The sequence below is a fragment of the Leptinotarsa decemlineata genome, unplaced genomic scaffold, assembly GCF_025532065.1.
Source record: "Leptinotarsa decemlineata unplaced genomic scaffold, Ldec_3_MD MMD2_P_RNA_scaffold_12, whole genome shotgun sequence".
Taxonomy (NCBI): Eukaryota; Metazoa; Arthropoda; class Insecta; order Coleoptera; family Chrysomelidae; genus Leptinotarsa; species Leptinotarsa decemlineata.
Genome location: NW_027412526.1, coordinates 9,173,363 through 9,198,791, shown reverse-complemented (window position 1 = coordinate 9,198,791; position 25,429 = coordinate 9,173,363). Strand labels below are relative to the sequence as shown.

The following is a 25,429-nucleotide window of genomic DNA, read 5'->3' as shown; positions in this document are numbered from 1 at the left end:
ACGTCTACTGTAGTTGTAGACGAAACGTCAGACAAACCTGCAGACCACGACCAACCAACCCGAAAAATAGCCGCGTAAGTTCACATTCTTTGGTGAATAAATCAGTTTACGATCAGTATTTCACATTCAAAGGTTAGTGATAGATAGATAGATAGATAGATCTTTATTTAAATAGGATATCCTAATGATATACAAATCAACTAGAATGGTAGAAATAAAAAAAAAGGTATGTGTTACGTCTAGAAATGACTTAAATGTATGACAAACATAAGTTCAATAAAATATTTTTAAAGACATTACTACAAAAACAGCAACATTATACATTCGAAAAATTTCAATGCAACATGTAGAAAGATAAATTACATAATTATTTGAAATATATAACGAACATTAGATGAAAGGATTTATACAAATTACAGCTACAGGTAACAAAGACATAATACATATTATATTTGTTCATTTAAAACAAATTTCTTCAGTTTATTTTTGAACATGTTCAGAGATGGGCTATTTTTAATTGCATTAGGTAATTTGTTGAACCGATCAAAACCCTTGAAAAACAATGAGTTCATAGTATTTTTGTTTTTTGTTCTGTTAATATATAAGTTATTATTATTTCGAGTGAAGTGGTGGTGAATATCGTGATGAAAGACAATAAACTGATTAAAATAAGATGGTCCTAAATTGTTCAATATTTTGTATACGAAGATCATTGTGAAGTATAGCAGTCTTTGGGAAATGGATTGCCAATTTAAAACATTGAGCATAATAGTGATAGGAGTATCTCTACGGCACTTCAAAATGATTCTCATACCACGATTCTGAAGTTTTTGGAGTTGAGACAATTTATTCTGATTGAATAGATATAGGATAGAGGAACAATAGTCGAAGTGTGGCTGAACAATTGACTTGTAAACTGTGATACTTGACTCCGTTGAAAGATTATTGGCAACTCTAGAAAAAAAGAATAATTTCTTTGAAATTTTTTTATGAATATACTCAAAATGTTCATCAAACGATAGAGTGTTATCTATCTGGAATCCCAGATATTTAGTTGAATTCACTATTTCAATTTTGTCATCATCAATGTTGAGATTAATAGTTTTAGAGTCTATTTGGCTGTATTTAAACTTGGTGGTGATTATCATCGCTTTAGTTTTCATCACATTCAGCTTGAGTTTATTAATTTTTAAATACTTGTTGACACTTGCTAGAGTATTATTCATTTTTTGTATAGCCATCGTAAGGTTCACATCGCTACATGCCAATAGAGTATCATCAGCAAAAAAGTTCATAAATTCACAGTCGACAAACAATGGCATGTCATTTAAATATAGTATGAATAGAAGGGGTCCCAGAACACTACCCTGGGGAACTCCAACGTAATTGTCAATTTCACAAGAGAACATGTCTTTAACTCTTACCCGTTGTTTTCTGTTGGTCAAGTAATTAGATAACCAATTATACACTTTGCCCTCAATTCCATATATATTCAATTTGGCTAGTAGTATAGACCTATCAATGGTCTCAAATGCTCTTTTGAGGTCAAGGAACACGACTACAACAAACTTATTATTATCCAGCTCAGATTTAAATTTGTTTAGAGATAGTTGCACTGATGACTCACACGAATGCAATTTGCGAAAACCCGATTGATTGTTGATTAAAATGTCGTTTTTTTCCACATATTCTATTAGTTGGTTATAGTGAAGACATGTCAGAATTTTTTTATTCCACTCTGTTTACATAATTAACATTTGAGAATTTAATTATTCTGATTCAGGCTAGCAAAATGGTACTGAGTGAATTGCTGCAAGACAGAAATTATGAAATCGTGGTAGTGCCATTTAATGCTCAAGGAGAAGGACCGGCCAGTCCCCCTATAACTGTCTATATTGGGGAGGCGGTTCCTACAGGGGAACCCAGAAGCTTACAAGGAGAGCCGGTATCATCGACAGAAGTGAGGTTGAGATGGAAACCACCCCAACAGCAAATGCAAAATGGAGAACTATTGGGTTACAAAGTAGGAACAAATTATTCAACCATTCGCTCATGTAATGGTTTCATTGATTTCTTTATTTGTAGATTTTTTACCTCGTTCTCAACTCGCCCCAGGAACTGGAGGAGGGGAAGAAATGGGAGGAAGAAATTGAAGTGGTTCCAGCATCTACCACATCGCACAGTTTGGTATTTCTCGACAAATATACCGAGTACAAAATTCAGATTCTAGCTTTCAATCCTGCTGGAGATGGACCCAGGTCGCAGATGATTAAAGTGAAAACTCTACAAGGTCTCCCCAGTGCTCCTGCGAATCTTAGGTTCACGGACATAACCATGAACAGTTTGGTAGTGGCTTGGGATCCACCGAAGAAGAGGAATGGAGATATTTTGGGTTATATAGTTACATACGAAACTACAGAGGAGAATGAACGTGAGTGAAATATTAAACGTTAACTTCAGTTAAATTAAGTTCCATTTCGCAAATATGTTATTTTCTGTACATTCCCTTAAAATTTCTTGTGATACTTTAGTATCACAAGTATTAATAGCGGCAAATTCTTTCATGAAACTACGATTTTATGTCAATAATGCGTTAAACCTACTAATGTCATCAATGACAGTAAACAACGACATTCATTCGCTTGAATTTGAAATGAATTGCTTTCTTCCTCTTTTTGGAAGATTCCCACGACTTTTTGTATGAAGATGAAGAAATAAAAAGCCAAAACCTTACTTTCCTAATGCCATTCAGTTTTCGAACCTTTGTTAACAAAATATTGTAGTTTCTGGGCAAAAACTAACTTACACAATTATTTTTTGATTTTGAAAAACAGTCCTCGTGAAATAGAAAGCAACTCAGGATACTTTCCAGGAAACAAATTTAAAGTGTCTGCCTTGTTGGTCCTTCCCAGAATATTTGCATGTACTTAAAGAAAGATAAACAATCTAGTGTGTAAAGTTCATAAAATCATAGCAGTAGTACTCACAGTAGGATTATATTCCACAGGTTACAGCAAGCAAGTTAAGCAAAAAGTTACCTCAACATACCTCCAAGTCCAAAGTTTGGAAGAAGAAGTTACATACACTTTTAGAGTAAAAGCGCAGACCATAGATTACGGACCTCCAACTTCCAGTAACGTTACGACTGGTCCCCAAGAAGGATCTCCCGGCACCCCCAAAGAACTGAGCTTGGTCAAGACTTTGTCGAGTGTTGAACTCAGGTGGTTTAACGGCCCCACAGGAAAAGGACCCATTCTCGGATACTACATCGAATCTCGCAGAAAAGGTAAGTTGAGAAACAAACATTCATTTTTTGTTAACAGATTCCCACATTGGTATTCCTCTCAATTTAGAACCTTGGTCAACGATAAAACGGTTGCACATAGGATTTATAAATGAAACAGAACTCCCCAAAACTATGAAATATTTAGTCAGTTGAGATCACAATGCAAGATTATATCTAGAGAACGTTATTTAAATTACATTCATTCGGTTAAAACCTGTGTTGAAGTAATGTTAAAAGCTTCTGGAATTTCGTTAGAACTAAAAGATCCAATAACATCATACCTTACAATATGAATCTTGACAACTCTTTCGCCTCCTGTGGTAGTGAAGTGTCTGATCTATTTGCCAAGCACTTTTCATCAGTTTACATAACTCAGAATCTAAATCCACATTTCAATTTCAACCATTTACGAGAAATTATACAATCTTATTATAAAGAAAGGTCTAGGACCTGACATTATTCCACCCAGTTTATACAGAAATTGCAGATTCGTTTTGTCTCGCCCCCAGATTATTGGAAACAATCTTATGTCACCCCAATATACCAATCGGGTACTAAGTCAGACGTTATTAATCACCGACCGATAACTATTCTCAGTACAATTTCCAAAATATTCAAGAACATTCTGGCAGATTACCTTACCTATGATTGCTCTGGCATCATAACTGAACAACAATATGGTTTTGGTGCTGAGAAATCGACTGAATTAAACCTAGTTACCTATTCCCACTTCCTGTCGGAATTTTTGGAGAAGGGCTGCCAGATTGATTCTGTGTACACTGACTTCTCTAAGGCGTTTGACAGGGTCAACCATGACCTCTTACTCCAAAAGCTCAACAGATATGGTGTAGGTGGTACTACAGAAATGGATTAGTAGTTATCTTACGAATAGGACTGAAATGGTTAGAGCAGATTATCACTATTCCACGTTATTCGAAGTAACCTCTGGTGTTCCTCAAGGGTCACACCTCGGTCCCTTATTATTCAATTTATTTATTAACGATATTATTCAGTGCTTCCGGCACTCTAAAGCACTATTATTTGCAGATGATTTAAAACTTTTCCTACTTATTGAAACCTCTTAGGCTTTAGTCTGACCTTGACAATGACCTGCCCTTGTTAAAATGGGGGTCCCACAAGGATCAACACTAGCCCCGCTATTTTTCATCATCTTTATGAGTGATATAATACTTGCATCTTTGTTACCGAATAAAACTATAGCATATGCAGATGATACAAGCCTAATAGTAGCGAAAAACAACCTTCCACTCTCGATAGAAGTTGCAAATAAAACTGCAGAAGAATTCTCACACTGGTGTAAAAATAATGGTTTACAATATAAACAAAACAGTCTTCATGCTCTTCCAACAAAAAAATACTACATATGATTACAGTCCCCTCATAAGAATCGATCATAAATCTATAGAGCAGGTCAGTCATATTAAATACTTAGGACTTACAATTGACCAAAAACTGACTTGGGAACTACATGCAGAAAATCTTACCTCAAAAATGAGTAGCTTGTGTTTTGTAATGAGACAGTTACGGGGAACTGTTTCATTGCAGGTACTCAAACTGACATATTTTGCACTCATACAGTCTGCAATGTCTTATGGGCTGGCCTTTTGGGGAAATTCCGCCCATATGACAAAAGTATTCACTATGCAAAAAAGGATAATAAGATGTATGGCAGGTCTACGTCACAGAGAATCCTGTAGAAATACCTTCACTGAACTGGCACTCTTAACATTGCCTTCACTGTATATATTAATCATAACAATGAATATCAAGAAAAATGAATCAAGCTACATTAAAAATAACATGATACATAAACATCACACTCGGAATGGTAATGAACTGCGACTACCCTACTCTCGACTGGCTCTTGGTCAGGGATCCTCAAGTTATCAAGGTATCATCTGCTATAATAAAGCACTTCAGCTATTTGGAAACACTTGTAATTTCACTGAATTCCAAAGTTCTTTACTTGATTACCTTACCAAAAATGCATTTTATAGTACTGAAGAATTTCTTCAACTCTAGCTATTATTGTGTAGTTACTTTATTTTACTTGTACAAATAATAATAAAAAAAAATAGATTTCACAATTTTAACTAATTTAAGCTACTTGCATATATTATTTGTCACTGTTCTTGCATCTTTTTATTATGTCTACTTAACTTCTAATAACATGTATATATACACTAACTATAGATAAGCACAATTGCTTTATGTTCGGTTCTGACTAGTCTGATAAAGTTTTATGCTGTATGTACCACATGTATAAAATCTTTTAATGATGAATAAATTTCTATTCTATTCTATTCTATTCTATTCTATTCATATATCAAACTGGTGCTCCTCAAATGGCATGAATTTGAATGCCACAAAGTGCCATGTCATGTGCTATTATCGATCCCATGTACCTTCCTACCACTTTGACTACACCTTAAATGGTCATGTCTTGGAGACTGTTAATCAAATAAAAGACTTTGGAGTTGTTCTTGATCCCACCGTGAGCTTCAATCTACATATATCCACGGCTATCCATAAAGCCATGAAAATGCTCGGTTTTTTTAATTGGCTAACCCACTAATTCACTGACGCAAGTGCTATTAATGCTTTTTATTGTTCACTGGTCCATCCACTCCTGGAATATTGTTCTTCTGTCTCGTCCCCTCATTGTGTAACTTATGATAAGAATATCGAAAATGTCTAACACAACTTCCTCAGATACATAGCATATAAATCGGGTGTTCGTTGCGAGTATGAGTTGCTACTGCAATCTCTGAGCATGTCCTCCCTGGAAACTAGGAGGAAACAGAGGGATCTGACACTACTTTTCAATATTATTAACGGCAAATTCAGTTGTGCTGAACTCCTATAAAAAATGTATCTACATGTTCAAAACATTTTACGTACCATTTTATCGTTTGAACCACACATTCAATAGCTGCATTTCAAAATGATTAGCCAATAGTAACGTTGATTTTGAGATGTTTAACATCTCCTTGCATCATTTTAAAACTCACTTACGGAATACTGTGATGTATCATTTTAGTGTATAGTTTATGGTAGTATATGTAGTATGTTTTATTGTCGCTCACTGTTTTTTGTCGTTTTATACTCTAAAATTAACCCCTTTTTAAACTTTAAATTTACCCCTTGTAAGCTATTATTAGTTGGAATTTGTAATTCAGTACCTTATCTGATTTTATTTCAATTATAATTTAACATTGTAATTTATACTTTAAATGGGCTTGTCCGTAAATGAATAAATAAATACTTTTTTTTTCTTGATTTTCATGTTGTACTTTCAGATGACACCAGATGGCAAACTGTTAGCAAGACTACCAACGGGCCCTTACAAGAATTCACTGTGTTATACCAAAGTTTACTACCGTCCACGTCTTATAAGTTTCGAGTGATATCGTACAACAAATTTGGCATCAGCTATCCTGCGTATTCGGACGAATCGGTTTTGACGCCATCCAAGCTCTACATGGAGTACGGATATCTACAGCATACACCGTTTTACCGTCAGACGTGGTTTATGGTTACGTTAGCTGCTACTTCTATAGTGATAATTATTATGATTATTGCCATCCTGTGCGTGAAAAGCAAGAGTTACAAGTATAAACGTAAGTATGTCAACGAATGTATAGATTTCATAATGCTTCGAGCCAGAAAGTTTTTGTTCTGTTACCACATAATTTGATTGATAACTAACTATCCAGGGTTGGCAAAAACCAAGTTTTTTTAAAAAAACAGGTTTTTTTGTTTGAACCAGGTTTATTTGGTTAAAACCAGGTTTATTCAATAGGAAGTATTATACGTCTAAATACTTTAAAAATTAATAAATTATTTTATAAAATAATAGTAATGAACAATGAAAAAATGATTAAGACAAATTTTATTTATATTTACACACAGAAAAAAAAATTATTTAACAAAAAAAAATCTTCAAACGTAATAATATTCAAAATAACAAAGTTTGAAAATACAAAAATAGAATTCATTTATCTTCATTTGCGGCAGATGTATTAAAAAGATAACAAAATGAGAAAAAATTTAAATATTACTAGTGTAAAATTACAGTTCTTTTAATTATAAGAATTTGAAATATATTAATTTAAAAATTTAAATATCAAATTTTTATTTGTAGTTTACTGAGCTGTAGTTTTCATTATTAGAATAATATCAACAACCTAGAGAGAAAAACCCAATAAAAACGGGTTTGTTTTCTTAAAAAACCAGTTGGTTGAAACCATGGTTTCAAGCATGTTGGTTTAAACCTGCCAACCCTGTAACTATCAGTTCTATTCACTGGACCATGATATTCTACTGACAAAACTGAAACTGTGTGGTGTCAGAGGTATTTTCCTGAAATTGTTTAAATCTTTTTTGGCAGGAAGCAATCTACAAGTACTTTTGAAATTTAGAAATTCAATCTGAAACTGTCAATAATAAAAAATGGCTGCTCTTGTTGTTTGCTTGTGGTTGGTCTGAAAAGTTTCTGACCTAACAAGTATACAAGTCATATTTTCCGATTTTTTTTCCAACATAGTCTCCCAGCTATGCTCCCATCTCTGTAACCCGTCTAAAATAGTACTAGGCGTTTTTCTCTGTAAAATAATTGTTCACCAAGGTTATTGCCTCTTCATTTGATGAAAATCTCTGCCCTCCGAGCGCAATTTTCAGATGAGTTAACAAAAATAAGTCACTTGGGGCTAGATCTGAAGAGTAAGGCGGTTGGACAAGCAGTTTGAACCATAATTCGTAGATTTCCGCCATGGCAACCGCTGTGGTGTGAGACGGTGTGTTGTCTTGGTGAAACAGGATTGTCTCCTATAATGGTTTTTCCTTTTTGTGAAGATAACGATTAAAATACTACATGGCTATCTCAAAAAAGAGTCGCCATAACACTCCCAGCTGAAAAAACAATTTTTTCCTTTTTTTCGAGCCGGGTCCCCCTTTGCATTCCGCTGTTTGAACTGTATTTTTGTTTTGGGCATATAATGCAGCATCCAAGTTTCATCTACAGTAATTAATCGGCGTCAAAACTAGAATTTATTGCGCCTAAAGCTACGCCAACACAGCGTTGGAAATGTTCATTCGAACACGTTTCTAGTCTAACGTGAGCAAACGCGGCACCCAACGCACGGACAGCTTTCTCATACCTAAATGTTGATTTAATATGTGATAGACACGTTTTTTTAACATGTTCATAACCTCCACTACCTCTCCCACTTTAATTCGGCGGTCGTCTAGCACCATTTGGTGAACTTTGGCGATGTTGTCGTCGGTAGTTTTTTGACATCCCGAACGTTCATCGCCTTCTAAGCTCTCACGGTCACATTTCAATTCAACTGCTCAAAATTTGACTGTGGTAAATGATGGTAGAGAGTCCCTCTTACACAGCGTTAGTGTATTGCCATTCAAAAACAAATAATGACAGTTCCATACTTGACAGCTGCCTATTTTCATAAATACAATCACATCAACTCACTAAAACGACTGTTACATAACAACTGCGCGTTCAATATAGTTTTTATTTACCAGCGCTGCTATCTTCATGTTGAGGTTCAAAACTTTTCAGATCACTATCATATTGATCTTAAAACTAAACAATTTTGGCATTAGAGGGAATATCCTCAAGTTGTTTGTAAATTACATGAGTGATAGACAACAATATGTTTGCAAAGAAAATCAAAAGAGTTCCATAAGAAAAATAAATTTTGGGGTGTCACAAGGATCTATTCTTGGTCCGCTCCTTTTTTTTAATATACAATAATTTCAGTTTTCTCATCCATACAAAGAAATTTTGAGTTTGTACTTCCCTCTCATCAACATGTATTTGTCCACAATGAATACAATTATTTATTTTAAATCACAGAAGAGGCTCAGAAAACTCTGGAAGAATCAATGGCGATGTCGATGGGCGATCACCAGGAAATGAACTATTTCCACCCCAGGAACGGTACCTCCACCATGAACTCGCTGGGAACGGTAACTAAGAAGAGCACTTTATCGAAGAAACCCACCCAGCACCAACCACCTCCGATCGTCGGAAAATCTCCACCGAGGCCGTCACCAGCGTCGGTTCCCTACAATTCGGACGAGGAGAGTTTGAAAGGATACGACGAGAATCCTGATGACAGCAGCGTTACGGAGAAACCTTCAGAGATGAGTTCGTCGGATTCACAGGTGAGACTTGAATGTTTTATGGATTGGGGAAATTGAAGAACTGAGTAACTGGAATCATACTGATAATAATTTATTAAGTCACGTCAACTAATACGCACTTGATGAATAGATATAAACATAGTTAAAAATACTTCATTCGAAGCATGTATTAGGTGGTTTCAAAAGTTTTGTCTGTTTTTATGAGTCTACTTTAAACTGTAATATCCCGGTGGATATTCATTCAATTTAATCGAAATAAGCTCTATTTAAATCAACGTTGGCACTTTTGCCAACGTAACACAAGTCGATTATTTTCGTCAGCAATAAATTTGTGTGCTCGGAATTCAATGAAGTTGACGAAGGCCGTTTTTGCCTGGTCCTGCTTGGCGAGTGTTCTACCGACGAGAAAGTTATTGAAATGCTTGAAAAGATGATAGTCAGTTGGCGAGAGGTCTGGGGAATATGGTGGGTGAGGCAGAAGCTACTCGCTCAATTTTCTGCTGTCATGGTTTGACCCAATTGCAGCCACTGACCATCATACAGTAACTACGTTCTTTTTTGGTGATTTTTCACGTTTGGGAAGTACCTGGGTGGAGATACCAGCCGCTGACCACCATACGTAACCTAACATAACCTAACTTAACCTAACCATTCTATTTTTTGGTGGTTTTTCGCGTTTGGGAAGTACTTGGGCGGCTCATTGTGTCCAATCACTGCTCTGAACGTCTCCTATATTGTCACAAAAGCAAAGAATAACAGACCTCAAAACATGAAAATATTGTGGGGCACCCACTTTTTGAGCTATTCGACTATTCCAATACGTTATAAATAATTAAAAACCGCATGGGAACTGACGTTCACTTCTTTCAACATCCCACGCACGTTTGTGATGGGTCAGTCTCCTCCAGGGTCCTCAAATCTTCGTGGGTAAATGCCTGTGTAATTTTTTGGGCTTTTTCGGTAGTGCTTTGGTTCAATTTGAATTCATAGAAAAAAATTGGCCAAAAACCGCTTAACGACATCATATAGTAATAAGCTGAAAAGATGCAAAAAATTGAAATTCAGAAAAAAACGGATTCCGTCAATGTATAAAGTACAAAATTTTCTATCGATCAGTTTATACCACGACACATTAGAATAAATATTTATTGGGATATGGAACTACAAAAACACATGACATTTAAACGGACAAAACCTTTGAAACGACCTAATGTAACTATAAAGACAATATTGTACAAAAATATAGTTGATAAACCTTAATGAAAGTTTGATAATCCATAAAAACAAAAAAAAATGAAAGTTAGTCAAAAGTAAGGTTAGGTAAGGGGCTGGTTTGATGATTTTAATTCAGTAAATTCAGTAACCAACATTTTGGTTATGTATTCCAAAACTAACCTTTGATGTCATACTTATGAACAAGTGGTAATATTCGGAACATGATTTCCTGAAAATTAATTAACCTAACATCATCTGTCACCAGCAAATATTGTTCGGTCGTCGAATGTCAAAAGACAATACTTTCAATAAATTGCAGGATGTAACAGTTACTACGTGGTAGGAGATCATCATGAGACATACTTCCTATGTTTCTGTACCACTTGTATTTGTAACTAACATAACTGCATAATACAATAAACTGAAATAATTAACAATGTACTCCCTTATATACCTACACCACCACAGTTGGTAATAACAGACGGTCCTTTATGACTATATTAGCCGAATTTTGTTTACCTGTGACAAAAAGTTAAGAATTGTAAAATTAAAAATTCCTTTCTAGTTGCCGTAATTTGGAAAAACGGTTTGTATTATTAATTGAAATACAAAATTCATCAAAAATCATTAGAATTTGCACCTTCTTTCTAAATTTTCCACTCACACATACCTACTTAGTGAATGCATTATTATCAAAAGACTTTTCGATATGCAAGTTCAAAACAACTGAGACTAAAGTTATTGGAAAGAATAGTTTACCTTGCAAGTAAAATGATAATATAGATTCAGTTGTGCAATTTTTTGATTTATCAAATCAAACTCAATTTCATTGGCTCTTTTTGACATGTTCAAATTTTTCCTTACACATTTTCGCCCACTTTCAAGATGACACAAGTAGAGGGTTGATATTTAAGGATAATAATTGTACATAATTTCCGCTATATACTGTGCAAAATTTACATATTCGTATCAATTATAAAAAATATAAACAAACTATCGCTGCCACCAATGTTGCGTCTATAAGTGAGTTAATAATAAATCTGCAACTTAACGCACACCATGCACACAAGGTCTTTTTAAAAAATGAGATGAGGTTTCAATAATTTTTCAAAAAATATTCATTTTCATCAATTTCAGTTCTGTCCCCCTCAAAGAAGTCCCCCTCAGATATAATATACTTGGGCCAGCGTTTTTCCCAATCTTCAAAGCGGTTTTGGTACTCCCTTTTTTGGTATGTTCCAGAGCTCACTCAGCGATTCGGTTTTTACTTCTCAATCGTCGCCAAACGCCATCTTTTTATAGGTCTTTTCAATCTCGGGGACAAGAAAAAGTCGCATGGGGTTAAATCTGGTGAATACGGTGGCTGAGGCATGATTATTTTTGGCCAAAAAATCACGAACAAGCAAGTGATAAGTGAGCAGGTACATTATCGTGATGCAAATTGCCATGAATTGTTTTTCCACAATACCGAACAGTTTCTTTGTATTGCTTTTCACAAGCGGTGCATAACTTCAAGATAATACTCCTTATTTACCATACGACCATATGGCAAGAACTTTTGAGCAATGAGCAAAACCTTGACACCTGATCGAACTTGTCGTGCTTTTTTGGCTTTGATTCTCCTGGACTCTTCCATTGGGACCATTGAACTTTGCTTTCGGTGTCATAAACATGATTTGTCACCAGTTATGACCCTTTTAAGAAAATCTGGATCACCGTTGACGTAATTCAACAATTCCTGTGCAATGCTCATGCGACGATTTTTTGGTCAAAATTCAGCAATTTTGGATCGAATTTCGCTGCCACACGCTTCATGAACAAAATTTGCGAAAAAAGTGTATGGCATAAGCCTACCGATGTGTCAACATAATAATAATAATAATAATAATAATAATAATAATAATAATAAACGTCTTTATTACTACAACCACACAAAAAAAAACAATATCAAGTTCTAACTACATATATGTATAAAGTTTAGTGAAAGGCGAAGTTTAATTTTCGTAGCTATGCAAATAACTGCTAAATTGTTCTTCTTCAGCATCCTCAGCAACTTCTCTAATAGAGATTCTACGATTTTATATAACCATTTTTTTCACTTTCTCAACATGTTCATCGGGGCGGGGCTCTAGTGCGATCGAAATTTGATACAGATTTTTGTATTCATTTTTTCTATAGCAGAAAATCGCCGAACTCCCAAAACACGTCTAACTTGTATGCCTCTCACCTACAAACTAAACTTACTAAACAGCTGACTCTGTGGAAATATGTTCCAGGCGAGTGTAGCAACATGAAAAAATTTAAAATCGCTAATCGATTGTACGTGGCTCGCGAAATTTGAACATTCAGCTCATTTTTTGAACAGACCTCGAATATTATAAAAAGTAGTGGTCCGAGAACAGAACCTTAGAGTACACCATGGACAACAGGCGTATATTTATCACTATAAAAGACTCGTTGGTAGCGCTGTTCCAGATAAGATTCAATAAGTGATATTCCAGTTCCTATAAATCCATAGTGAGATAACTTTTCAACCTACAACCTACACAGTAGGTTCTGGCAAATACCTGCGAAAAACAACTACTACTCCGACTAATACCACGCTCTGTGAGGTATCTTGCATAAATGTCTGTCGGATATAAATCAATGTTCAGTGTGATATTAGCCGGGAAAGTAGTTGTTTTCCGCAGGCATTTATTAGAACCTACTGTGTAGGTGTGTTGGAAGAGATGAATGTTTCGGGATTCCATTTTGATATATTCATTTCCTTATTACTTCTCGATATTATCATATGTAGCTAAATCGTATATAATCGCATAATCATTATACAAGGTAATTCATTAATTTCATAACTGCAAAAATTGAAACTGAACTGAAAATCGTTGGAATAATCGTGTATAATAGTTCATCTACTAAAATTAAATCAAAATAATCTGAATGTCTGAAATAAAGAAGCCCTTTCACTGCGAATCTTCAGATTAGAAATATTGAGGCATAGTTATACTTATCAAATCTGTTCAATATACTATCAGGTCCCTACTATGTTTAAATCCTACAGTTTGCAAAGATTCAAGCAGGCCTATAAGAAACACTTCAATGTAATCCTGATTTAGGTACGATAGAAATTAGATTTATTGCTGTAATTGTTTAACTTTCATTCTTTTATATTGTTGCGTTCAACACGCCTAGCGATATACTTAAGGTTAAGTTGAGAACTGTTTATGAGCTGATTTTATATCATCTTATAAACTGAACTTCGCCTTTTGCTTTGGGCCAAATTCACATCACATATGTATTCTTTTCATTCTAGTTACGAAAGCAATGAAGTCGTTTATTATTATTTTTTTTAACCGTAGTTTGCGCTGGTCAGGCCGTATCCCCGAAGCCTCGATACATTCGGGAGGGCGCGCCAGCATTATCAACCAATGACCACTCCCCACACCGTGGGGTAAGTGATCATTGGGTCCGAGAATCATGTGCCCTGAGCAAGCGCAGTGAGCTAAGAATGACAGCCTTGTGCATCTGTGCGGCTAAGATTTCTGCCTTATTGCGGCATCTCCGTTTTTCCTCCTCTTTTCTCACGATATTTGTCTCGCAAGGAGCTAAAAACTCCACGACAAATATCGTTTTGCTCTAGTGGTCGAGAAGGACTACATCACGCCTATCAGCTTGTATGAGCCTGAGGGTGGGGAACGAATAGTTCCAATAAATTTGGCACTTCTCGTTTCCTACAACGGATTCAATATCCCCCGGAGCGTAGGGCAACACCGGTGTCTCGTCAATACCGTAAGAGAGCCGTAGATGGTAATATAGCTCTCTTATGTGCTCTCGTTATGTCGATGGATATAGGCCGAGACCGCATATGCTGGATATGCTGATAGCAAGTGCATTAGGGTTTCGGGTGCCTCGCGGCGGGCCCTGCAGCTTGTGTCAGGAATATCTATACCCATCATACGAATGCGGTAGACTAAGGTGTTGAAGAACCCCTTTGTTTCCCACTTCAGCCCGCTCAACTTGAGAAAAGCGAGCGTCAGGCGCTTTGATAAGCCAAGGTCTCCAATGTTATTGAAGAAGACCCCATGCATTGGCTTATCCTTGTATTTCCGCAGAAGTAAGGTGATCTCTGCGGCTTTTATCTGAGCTTTTTGCTGAACGGGTTCCAATTCGGTGACAGAGTTGTGGTCACCTCGTTCAGTGTCGAAAACTATACCGAGTTCATCAGCTGCTCGGGCAGCTGCCCTAAAGAGAAATGCTCCAATCCGAACTCCTGACGACTTTACAGGCTGTATCCAGTACCATTGTGTCATGTAGACACTCCCAAACTCAAAAGTTCACAGCCTCACTGTTGTCGGGGGATGTACAACCGTGGAACTTACGAATTGGGATGCAAACTCCTAAAGAGATGCATCATTTTTCGGGTCTTTACGTCGAGTTGATACAGTTCCTCCCGAGTCCACTTCACTACTCCAAACGAGTAGAGTAAGATTGGAACGGCAAGCATATTTGTTGCAGCAACTTTGTTCTTATTATTATTAACTACCTCGGTGACTAAATTCAAAAATGGTCTAAAATATATATATATTGAACCGATGACTTTTTTAAAAATATTGTTTCTTTTTTTAATAATAACATTTTTTTGAATGATTTTTATCTAATTATATTCAATATTAATGTTGATAGTGTTCAAGTATAATTATTCGTTAATTTATGTTCTTTGGAAGATTATACACATTACTAATGAGACATTCAAATGGGAAATCAACAAAAATATACCGGGTGGTTATTACACATTCAAAAGAGAGCCAAATGTACTGAATTCAATACAATTATTATTGTAATTTGATAAAAACAGATATAAATATTGACTCAAATTCAAAGAAATCGTCAACTGAATCGTATTCAGTCTAGCCTGAAATAAAAAGCAGTTATATTGCCTGTCTTTCCAAATAAATGGTTCCAGAGAAACTAAAATTCTTCAATATTGTTTCATTTTGTTTTCCAGGGTTCCGAGAGCGAAAACGAAAGCGTCCGTTCGGACCCCCACTCCTTCGTCAACCACTACGCCAACGTCAACGACACCTTGCGGCAGTCGTGGAAACGACAAAAACCGGTGAGGAACTATTCGAGTTACACGGATTCCGAACCAGAGGGCAGTGCTGTCGTGAGTTTGAACGGCGGGCAAATAATAATGAACAATATGGCGAGATCGCGGGCCCCGCTGCCTGGCTTCTCGTCTTTTGTATAATAAAATGTGTCATAGCTGTAAATTGAAAATTTGATAATATCGCGCTGAATTTCTTTCTGCGAATGTGATCTACTTATTTAATTTTTATCGATAGTGTTATTCGATGTATATATTATGATTACGCGTTTCGGCAGCTTGGCAGGAATCCATATAATAATAATTGATATCTGTTCCATTCGTCGTGTGAAAAATAGCGGGCAGGTCATACCTGATTAGACGAACATGAAAAAATACATTGTTCTCAAAATTTACTGTAAAAATAATATTTTCATTGAAAGTTATAGTAAAAATACCCTTTAAAGAGTTTACATTCCGAAATGAGTAACAGACGTGCTGATTACCATATTAAGTGGCTAAATTACATATATAACATAACCTCAAGTTATGAATTTTCAATTTCTTGTATCTAAATTTTAATAATAATCGTTGCTAAAGTTTTAATAAGGGAGGCAAAAAAAATTGGTATTTGAATACTCGGGAAATGTTCTTTTTATATATTATATTTGTATTTTATTTTACAAAGAATTTTAATTCATTTTCATTGGCCTTGAGCAAGTTCAAAAGTGAGATTTGAAGAAGTAATAAATACTCATGAGGATAACATTTATAAATTACTTTAAATGATCAATTTGCACTTTTTCTGGTTGAAATATCACAGTGTTTTTTTAATATGTTTGAAAGTATCAACCAATTCCACCACTGTCACTCATAAAAACAACAAAAAGACGGATAATAATTTGACAGGCAGGATATATTATATTCAGTAAGTATATTATAACAGTATGAATTGTAGTGTGACTACTTATATTTGATGAAGTGAAACATCAGTTTTTGAAGTAAAATTTACTGGTGAGGTAACTTTTACTATTACCTTAGATAACCAATTGCCATTTTTCTGGAGTAATTATGATTTATAAATGTTGCACATTATCAGAAATGAACTGTGCTGTTTTTATTGACTGCTAAACTATAAAGTATTGATATTTTGGCTAATTGATCATTACTTCTTAGTAGAGAATTTTAAAAGTAAGATAATTTTCATAATTTACTTCAAATAATAATTATAATATGTCTTAAGAAATAGCAATGATTAGATAACAACTTTCTCAACTTTTAACCATCCTGATTGTTGCATGGCTAAAAATATATGATCATAACCAGTTTCTATTTCTTCCTAGTTTAATTTTTATTCCTACACATTACAGTTAGTGTTCAATAGCCAGGTTAGTTATCTTCAGCTACATTCCTTGAAAAACGTTTTATCTTATTTGTTTTTCTTCCTATTGCTATGAGAATTTGTACTCATTGATTCAAATAAATTATTCTCTCAATATCCTATTACTTATTTTATCATTGAATGATTTTCTGTGTTCTCTCCACATTAATTTTTTTTCTTTCAACTTCTCTTAATTATCTCATTCCATATACATATCACAATCATCCTATCAATGGATTTTTATCTAATTGGCATATTTGTGAAGTTGTAGAAGTTCATAGATGCATTATTGCCCTAATTATTTGTTTAATTTACTTTTCATCAAGAAACATTATCTGTTTTTACGTAACTTTTCGTATTTGATAGTTTAGACTATAAAACGAGAGCTAGGGATTCAGTTGATTCTTATCTCAAAGTTCCTGAAGCCAAAATCTTCCTCCGCCTTCGGAATTGGAAAAAATCAAATATATTTTGCAGATTTTTTTTGGAAATTTGTTTTATAATAGATTCTTTACTTATGGTTATTTCAGGTGATACCTAGTTTTCCACTATATTATCTCAATTGTTATTTATTTTTCTTTTACTGTTTGTAGTTTCGGTTGAAATACCTCAACCTTTGAAGAATTATCTATCTGCTGTTCTACAACTGATATAATTTTTATAAATCGATTTAAAAAACCACTCATACTATTAAACTGATTTTCATTCGAAAACCTAACTTCCCTGCAATTAAAATAAATGATAAAAGTTAGTTATCTCGAATTTAATATCTAGAATTCTCATTGTTCATAAAGCAAAGAAATGAATACACTATTTACTATATTTGCTATCATTATTTTTATCCTTATATTTTAGGTATATTTGCTTTCTTGCACTTTTTGGTTCTTATCAAATTACATAAATATTTATGAAAGTAATCCCAGGGCAAACATTTTTTTTGGAAAATATCACCTTTATTTTATGGAATGACAGTAGATATATTAGGGGTCTAAATTAATTCAATAATAATGAGGAAAAATGAGTTTGAACTTGAAAATAATATTCTGAAACTGAGTATTTACCTCGTAATAATCAGTATTGACTTGTCCAGTGTTGTATTTTATTCATTGACTATGGAATTTAGAAAATGATTATTTTCTGATGCAACATACAATGCAGGAACATATTTTTACAGAAATTCAATATTATCAATCAACGGTTCAATTGTTCAAAGGCAAAATACAAAACTGATTCATTTTTTGTGAGCAGTACGCTTAATATGAGAAAAAATAGTTTCTTCAAGAAACAACAGTTTTCTTTTCTCATTTTAGTTACAACTGAATACACTTGAGCCATCTTTTGACATGGAATTTTGCCAAGCTGTTTTTTTATTTTAGCTATTTTTTAATATCTGGACCAAATGTAGGCATTTAATTTGATCTCTTTGATTATGAGATATTTTAATCTACCTAATATTATCAAATTTTCGTAATTTATTGTTAATTCTACAAGACTTGAATCATTAACTGAATTCTATAGGAAGTATTTGTAAATATTTTTAAACTTTCCCAATTAGAAAATATTGTTACTCTTTATACAACTTTTGAAAGCTAGAAAATATATTGTAAATAATTGTCATTCCTTGTAACTAATCCATCACATCATTTTTTATCGATGCAATTCAAAACATTTGTGCTCAACACTCATACAGGGGGTTTGAAAAATTCTCACTGAAATAAATATTTACCCATTATCCGAGCTGTTTGGCTTTTGATAACGGTTTTTATAGTTATGGCTGAAGACAAATCACAAAAAACATATATATATATATATATATATATATATATATATATATATATATATATATATATATATATATATATATATTTTCTGTTTCTACATAATAATTTGCAGATTTTAGTAAGTAATGATTTTTTCATGTCTTCGAACCATTTCCCTGAAGACGCTATCATCAGCTTCTTTGCTCGATCTGTGAGGAGGGTATGTGCTTTTCCAATTTGGGTATTTTTATACACACTGTAACACATACCCTGTATACGCCATTTTTAACAAGCAACTTCTTCACCGTAGATGAATCAAGATGTTAGATATATTTCTTATGTAAGTGCATATCACCTTTGACGATAATTTTTTCTGTGTCCTATGCAAGTTGCCCTATCTTGAAAACAGTGCCAAATTGAGACAAGTTCAAGGTTCACTAGAATTTCATTTTATTTTTTTTCTTTCAAAAAATTAAATTTTAGGACAATGTATGTTCTATTAGTACAAAATTTTTCAGAAGGGTTCACCTTCATTTTGGAATATATCACTCTGTAACATTTTGGTATGTTTAAATCAGAATTGTTGAAAACTTGCACAATTTTTTCTAGGCTAAAACAATGAAGAGGATCCCTTCAGAAAGTACTGTTTTGTATCTTGAACACTCTGTATACAACTCCTGAGGCTTTTTGCTTTTTGTGTGTATAAATTAGCGAATTTCACCGTATCTAATAGCAACTTCACCTACACTCAATATTGCAGATGTAATTAAGCATCTGAGCACCCCATAAACATAATGAACGGTTGGTGTTGAAGTGTTCATTTCATTTTTATTCTACTGAACTGATTCCTCATCGGAAATATTTATTAATATGTCCTCATTGGAAAATGGGGTTTCAACAAAAAATAAGAACATTTTCAAAATTAAATTTGAGGGTTATAACAGCGTTTTTATTTCCAGACATAAGTATTCAAACAAGCTCTTTTCATGCTTCAAATTTTTAACATATACAGGAACATTTTTCACTTCAATTAAATATTTCTTCAAATTTCTAATAACAATGTTTGAAACAGAAATAAAGAAGTTTCCAATTTTGAAACTGAGAATGTCTTCATTTTCTATTAAATTGTGTCAAAGCTAATATCTGGGTTGTTTGCCATGGTTTGTAGGATTTTATACTTGAGTTTCGTCTACATCTATTGATTCAGTACTCTAGTTGACCTCAAAGAACATTCTATATATTGTTCGGAGTTTGTGTCCCCAGTTTTATTTTATCGGTACTGGATGTGGGTTCATTCCTATTGGTTGAGTTAATAAGCCCGAATCGTGTACTGTTGAGTGCAGGTAGCCAGACTGTACTTATGTTAATTCGCCATTCTTTCTGGTTGAAATTGAATCTGTATTTTTTAATTCATGATGCCTTCCTATAAATTGTTGGATAATGGATCCCAACCCCTGTAGTACAGTACTTCCATTGCTTCATTGACTTTGGCCATAGAAGCTTATATTCTTTGGTTAACTAATTTAGTGATCCATTAAGACTTCTGAAGAGAGGTTGTTTCGTTAACAGTATCAATTTTTTCGAAAAGTAGTTTCTTCTTCGTTAAAAACCATCAGACATATTAGATACATATTGAAAGAAAATAAAAAACATTGCAACAACCAAATTTCCAAGATAACACCAAAACGACACGAAACAAACGAATATTCTCTGTTCCATAATATTATTTGGGCATCTAACAATTCAGAAAATGAATGTTTTCAATTACATAAATAATTATCTTTTGAATAAAGCAAACTTATGAGATATAAGACTACAGCAAAGTGACATTTTGGTTATAAAAGCTTCACGATTGTTGAGATTGGATTCATTTTTGAAGTTTCTCTCTGATAGGGATCAGTTTATGGAGTCAAAAGATATTTGTGACTATTTTGTTGAATAATGAACACCAACCTACTAACTTTGTGATTATTTCAACTTGATGGACATTTTTACTTCTAAGACGCTTAATCTTATTTTCTTAGTTTTCTGTAATTTGTAAAGTAGAAAATTGTGTTCCAAAATAAGCTGAAATAATGTTATGGTGAAGACAAAATATTTCACATAATTCATTCTTTACAATGGATAACAACCATTTCATTTACTTAAAGTGCTTTTTTCATTTCAAACCGATAAGTAGTTGAAACCATATTTTTATGAACAAAATCGTATATCAATTTTGTTTTAAAAAACGTCCGTTTACGAAACTGAAAAAAATTGTAATTAAGGCAGTACTAGAATAAATCGTTAATTATATTCTGAAAAATTAACATAAACTTTTTTGTATTAAATTTGTTACGAGAACTGTTAAAAATATATTGTCTTTTATATATTTTGATTTAATAAGTTCAGCTGCTCAAGATTAGCCCTTAACAAAAAAATTAGTTGGAGTAATTCTATATTCAAATTGTTAATTCTGAACTGTTTCATATGGAATTTATGTAAATAAAATAAATTTATAGATCTAAACTGAAATTTCACTTTTGATGTGAATATTTTGAAAACCAAAATGGTCAATTATGTGATGAAATATTTTGTACCACTACAAATTTTAATTAATCCAGTGTAGATACTCTTCATGACTGGAAACAACTTTTTACTACCAGAAATTGTATTTGTAGTATATTTAGTTATCTGTTAGGTTTCTACCGTTTAAGGACTTTAGGAAAAAAATGGACTGATGTATTTACAGTTCACACTGCCTTTGTTTATTTTAATTTATTGTAATGGAACTGTTTGTAAAATAAATCTGTGATTCTATTAATAATTTATTTGTTTTCTTTTTGGATACCCTAGAACTCCAACCCTAGATAACTGTGCGCTGGTTCTGTTGTGTTTTTTCAACTTTTTGTAAAAGAAAATTCATGTTGTCTACTCTCGTCTTCGCTAGTCTAAGTTCGCCTGCGCTCGCCCTCATTCGCCTCCGCTCGCACACGCTAATTAAAGCTCGCATTCGCTCGTCCATGTGCGCCCACTCTCGTCTTTGCTCGCCCATGCTTGTCTTCGCTCGCCCATGTTTGTCTTCGCTCGCCCACGCTCATATTCGCTCGCCTCCGCTTGTCCATGTTCACCTTCGCTCGTCCAGGTTCGCTATCGCTCCTCTTTACTCGCCTCCGCTCGCCCACTCTCTTCATCGTTCGCCCACGCTCTTCCATGTTCGCATATGCTCGTTCAACCCTGTTCATCCACGCTTGCCTACGCTCGTTTTTGCTCGCCCACGTTAGCCTTCGATCGCCCACTTGTCTATGTTTGCCTCTGCTCGCTTCCGCTCGTTCACGCTCTCCTATGTTCACCTATGTTCGCTCTCAATCGCCCACGCTCACGTGTACTCGCCCACCGTTGTCCACGGACCATTCCGCTCGCCCTTTTTTCCTTCTCTCGCCTCCACTTGCCCATGCTCGCCGCCGTTCGCCTTCGGTTGCCTATGCTCGCCCACGCTCCACTCCGATCACATATGTTCGGTCTGGCTCACCTTCGCTCGCCCACACTCGCCCTCATTCGCCGTCGCTCGCCCTCACTTTCCTTCTTTCGCCCTCACTTTCCTTCTCTCGCCCACGTTCGCCGCCGTTCGCCTAAACTTACCTACGCTCGCCTCCGCTCCTCCTCATATAAGTGGTTGGAGATAATCATGAAAAATGAGAAATAAAACTTTCCATGTCTCTTTTACCACTTTTATTTGAGGAAGCATTATGTCTGGAAGAAGTAGAGGTTGTTCTCCTATTTCTGTTGCTTGGCTGACATATTCGTCCGTGGGGGTTTTGAACTGACATCCAAGAGGTAGGGTGATCAAATGTGCTCACTTGAGAGTAGTCATGTCTGTTGTTCCACAAAAAGTCTGAATACGGGTGGCATTCTTGAAGATGCCAATATAGTGGGCTTCATCTACTTGTTCGATTATGTTTGATTCCTGTTGGATTGGTATGAGCTCGCAGTTAAGTGGGTTATTGTCGATGCTCAGGATTTTAAAGATACAATCGCTCGTGGTGGATCCCAGCAGAAGGTTGTTCCAAGGGCAGTAATGGACATCGTGCAGGTTCAGGCAGGGCGTTGTGGAATATTGAAAATACACCTCAACCGTTGTCAAATAGGGTGAAGGTGGTATAGTGGTGGTTTCATTCAAGGTAGGAATCGAGTATAGATGGTAAAGGGTAAATATATGTGGAAGTACCAAAGGGAGTTTGATGATGAAGACGATTTTATTATTTCTTTGATATGTATACCTATATCGATGATATCATAATATCAAGATGTATTTAGTGGGTCTAATCCAAACAACAAATTTTCAAAAGAATAATGTTCTGATAAAAATGTTATAATTGTTTCGATATCTTTTATTTTCAAAACGCTAGGGTGCGTAGTATTTTTGCAAAAGTTATTGCAGTTTCTAGATCTGTTAATATTTGAATTAATAGGTGTAAAATGGCACTCAGTTGATCGAATGCTTCTTTTGTTTCAAGAAAATGATTGAAATCAAAAACAGAGGTTGAGATAGATGTCCAGTTATGACATCAATGGGTTTCATTCCTGTTGCGGAATGTATTGAACAGTTATATGAATAATGCATTTGTTTAATTATGTCAAGCTCTTCGTGGATAGTTTGAAGAATCCTCAAATGTTCAATAATCGTGGAATGGAATTGTTCAACGATTCCCTTAGATTCAGGATGATCGGGGGTGACATGATGTAATTTTATGTTTGCAAATTCTTGGATAAGTTCATTTTTCAGTTCAGTTCCGTTATCTGAGCTGAGTGATTCAGGAACACCATGATGATTAATACAAGTGTGTAAATTTCAACAGTGCTAAGGCTGGCTGACAAGAGGGTACACTTGTCCATATTTGGAGAAAGCGTCAACAATAGTCAAGAATTTTTTATTCTTTACTTGAAATGTGTCCATAAAAACTGTTTCGAATGGCTTAGTTGGAGTTGGACTCGCTTGGAAAACTTGTTTGGGGGGATTATGGTCATATTTATTAGGATGACATACAGGAGGACAGTTGTTAATGTATGCGCGGGTGTCGATTCCTAATTTTGGTCGATAATAAGTTTCTCTTATTCGTTTTTCCGTTTCGACTATACCTCTATGGTTTGTTTTGCCTTCGTGATATTTTTGTATTGTTAATTGTTGGTCGTCAGTCCGAGTAACGTCTTTTAGCACTTTTGTACATCTAACGAATTTATAAGAGGGTGTTTTTAATGTATTTTTTATTATTTCAAAAAATCGGGGTATCATATTTTCGTCTGGCAAATATATTGCGTAGGTACGTATATTTTGGATCAAGAAAATCCTTGAGCAGTTTGATAACGTCTTGTTCAAAATTTTGCAATGATAACTGAGCAAATATATTTTTTTTTATTTTTAAAAATGTCTTCAACTTTCGGTTCTGCTGGTGAATAGAACACGAGATCAATATGGAGTTGGTGGTCAAAATTATTCAAGGGTTGTTCCGAGATTGGAATGTGAGTACAGGATCTTCGGCGTTGGAGTGGACGGTTTCACAATTATTATTGTTAGATATGTTCACATTGGGTATTTCATCACTGTCACCTGTGTTTGTGACTTCGTTGATGAGGTCTTCAACATCAGTTCGGGGAATGTTATTACTGCTGAGATGATTTCCGTCGTTGCTGGCTCCATTGTTTGTACTCACATCTATGATGGAAGGTACAATAGGAGAGTCCGTAAAATTGATCAAGTCTAGTAACGATAGGGTTTCAAAATATGATGAGGGGGGATTTTCGTCACTATCGACAACATTCAAATTGGGATTTTCATCCATCTGAGGGATAATTGATTCCTCGTCTGTTGATCGATTTGGTCTAATAGGAGTGTTATTAGAGATATCCAAAATGTCTAAAATTTCACGATGGTTTCTGTTGGAATCATCTGTAAAATTTTGTAATTCGTTTGTATGTATTTCCACTCTAGATAGTTCGTCCGCGTTGGTGTTCGGCTTTCCCTTTTTATAGATGATTTCATAATCGAACTCCTCTAGTTTGAGGCGCCATCTCACTAAGCGTGAGTTGGGTTCTTTGAGTGATATCAGCCATTGTAGGGGCTTATGATTAGTGAAAATTTTAAATTTTCTGCTGTACAAGTATGCTCTAAAATATTTAGTAGCCCATACGATTGCTAAGAGCTCCTTCTCGATAATAGAATAATTTTGTTCAGACTCATTGAGTGTTCTAGACGCATATGCGACTGGTTTGTCAGAACAAATTGGTCCTTGTGAAAGGACGGCTCCTAGGGCAAAGTTGCTTGCATCGGTCGTTAGATTGAATGGCTGTTCGTAGTTTGGATGTATCAGGATTGGTTCATTGGTAAGCAATGTTTTGCAATGTTCAAAACATTGTATGAACTGAGAAATGTGTACGATTTTTGCACCTTCCTTCAGGCACATTGTGAGAGGTTTCGTCAAATTGGCGACATCTTTTATAAATCTCCGGTAATACCCGAGAAGTCCTAAGAACGCTTTAATTTG

The 25,429-nt window shown here is 34.8% G+C and overlaps 1 protein-coding gene across 5 annotated transcripts in view; it reads left to right on the top strand.

The window, feature by feature from the left end:
• Positions 1-21,714, top strand: part of sdk (sidekick cell adhesion molecule) — a 556,813-nt gene extending 535,099 nt beyond the window's left edge. For all 5 annotated transcript variants that reach the window (XM_074173770.1, XM_074173767.1, XM_074173757.1 and 2 more), the window contains 6 exons: positions 1,784-2,023; positions 2,086-2,431; positions 3,008-3,286; positions 6,607-6,927; positions 9,183-9,493; positions 15,690-21,714. In XM_074173770.1, the coding sequence (XP_074029871.1) occupies positions 1,784-2,023; positions 2,086-2,431; positions 3,008-3,286; positions 6,607-6,927; positions 9,183-9,493; positions 15,690-15,932 (1,740 nt within the window). In that variant the 3' untranslated portion in view covers positions 15,933-21,714. The remainder of the gene's footprint in view (positions 1-1,783; positions 2,024-2,085; positions 2,432-3,007; positions 3,287-6,606; positions 6,928-9,182; positions 9,494-15,689) is intronic.
• The last annotated feature ends 3,715 nt before the right edge of the window (positions 21,715-25,429 follow it).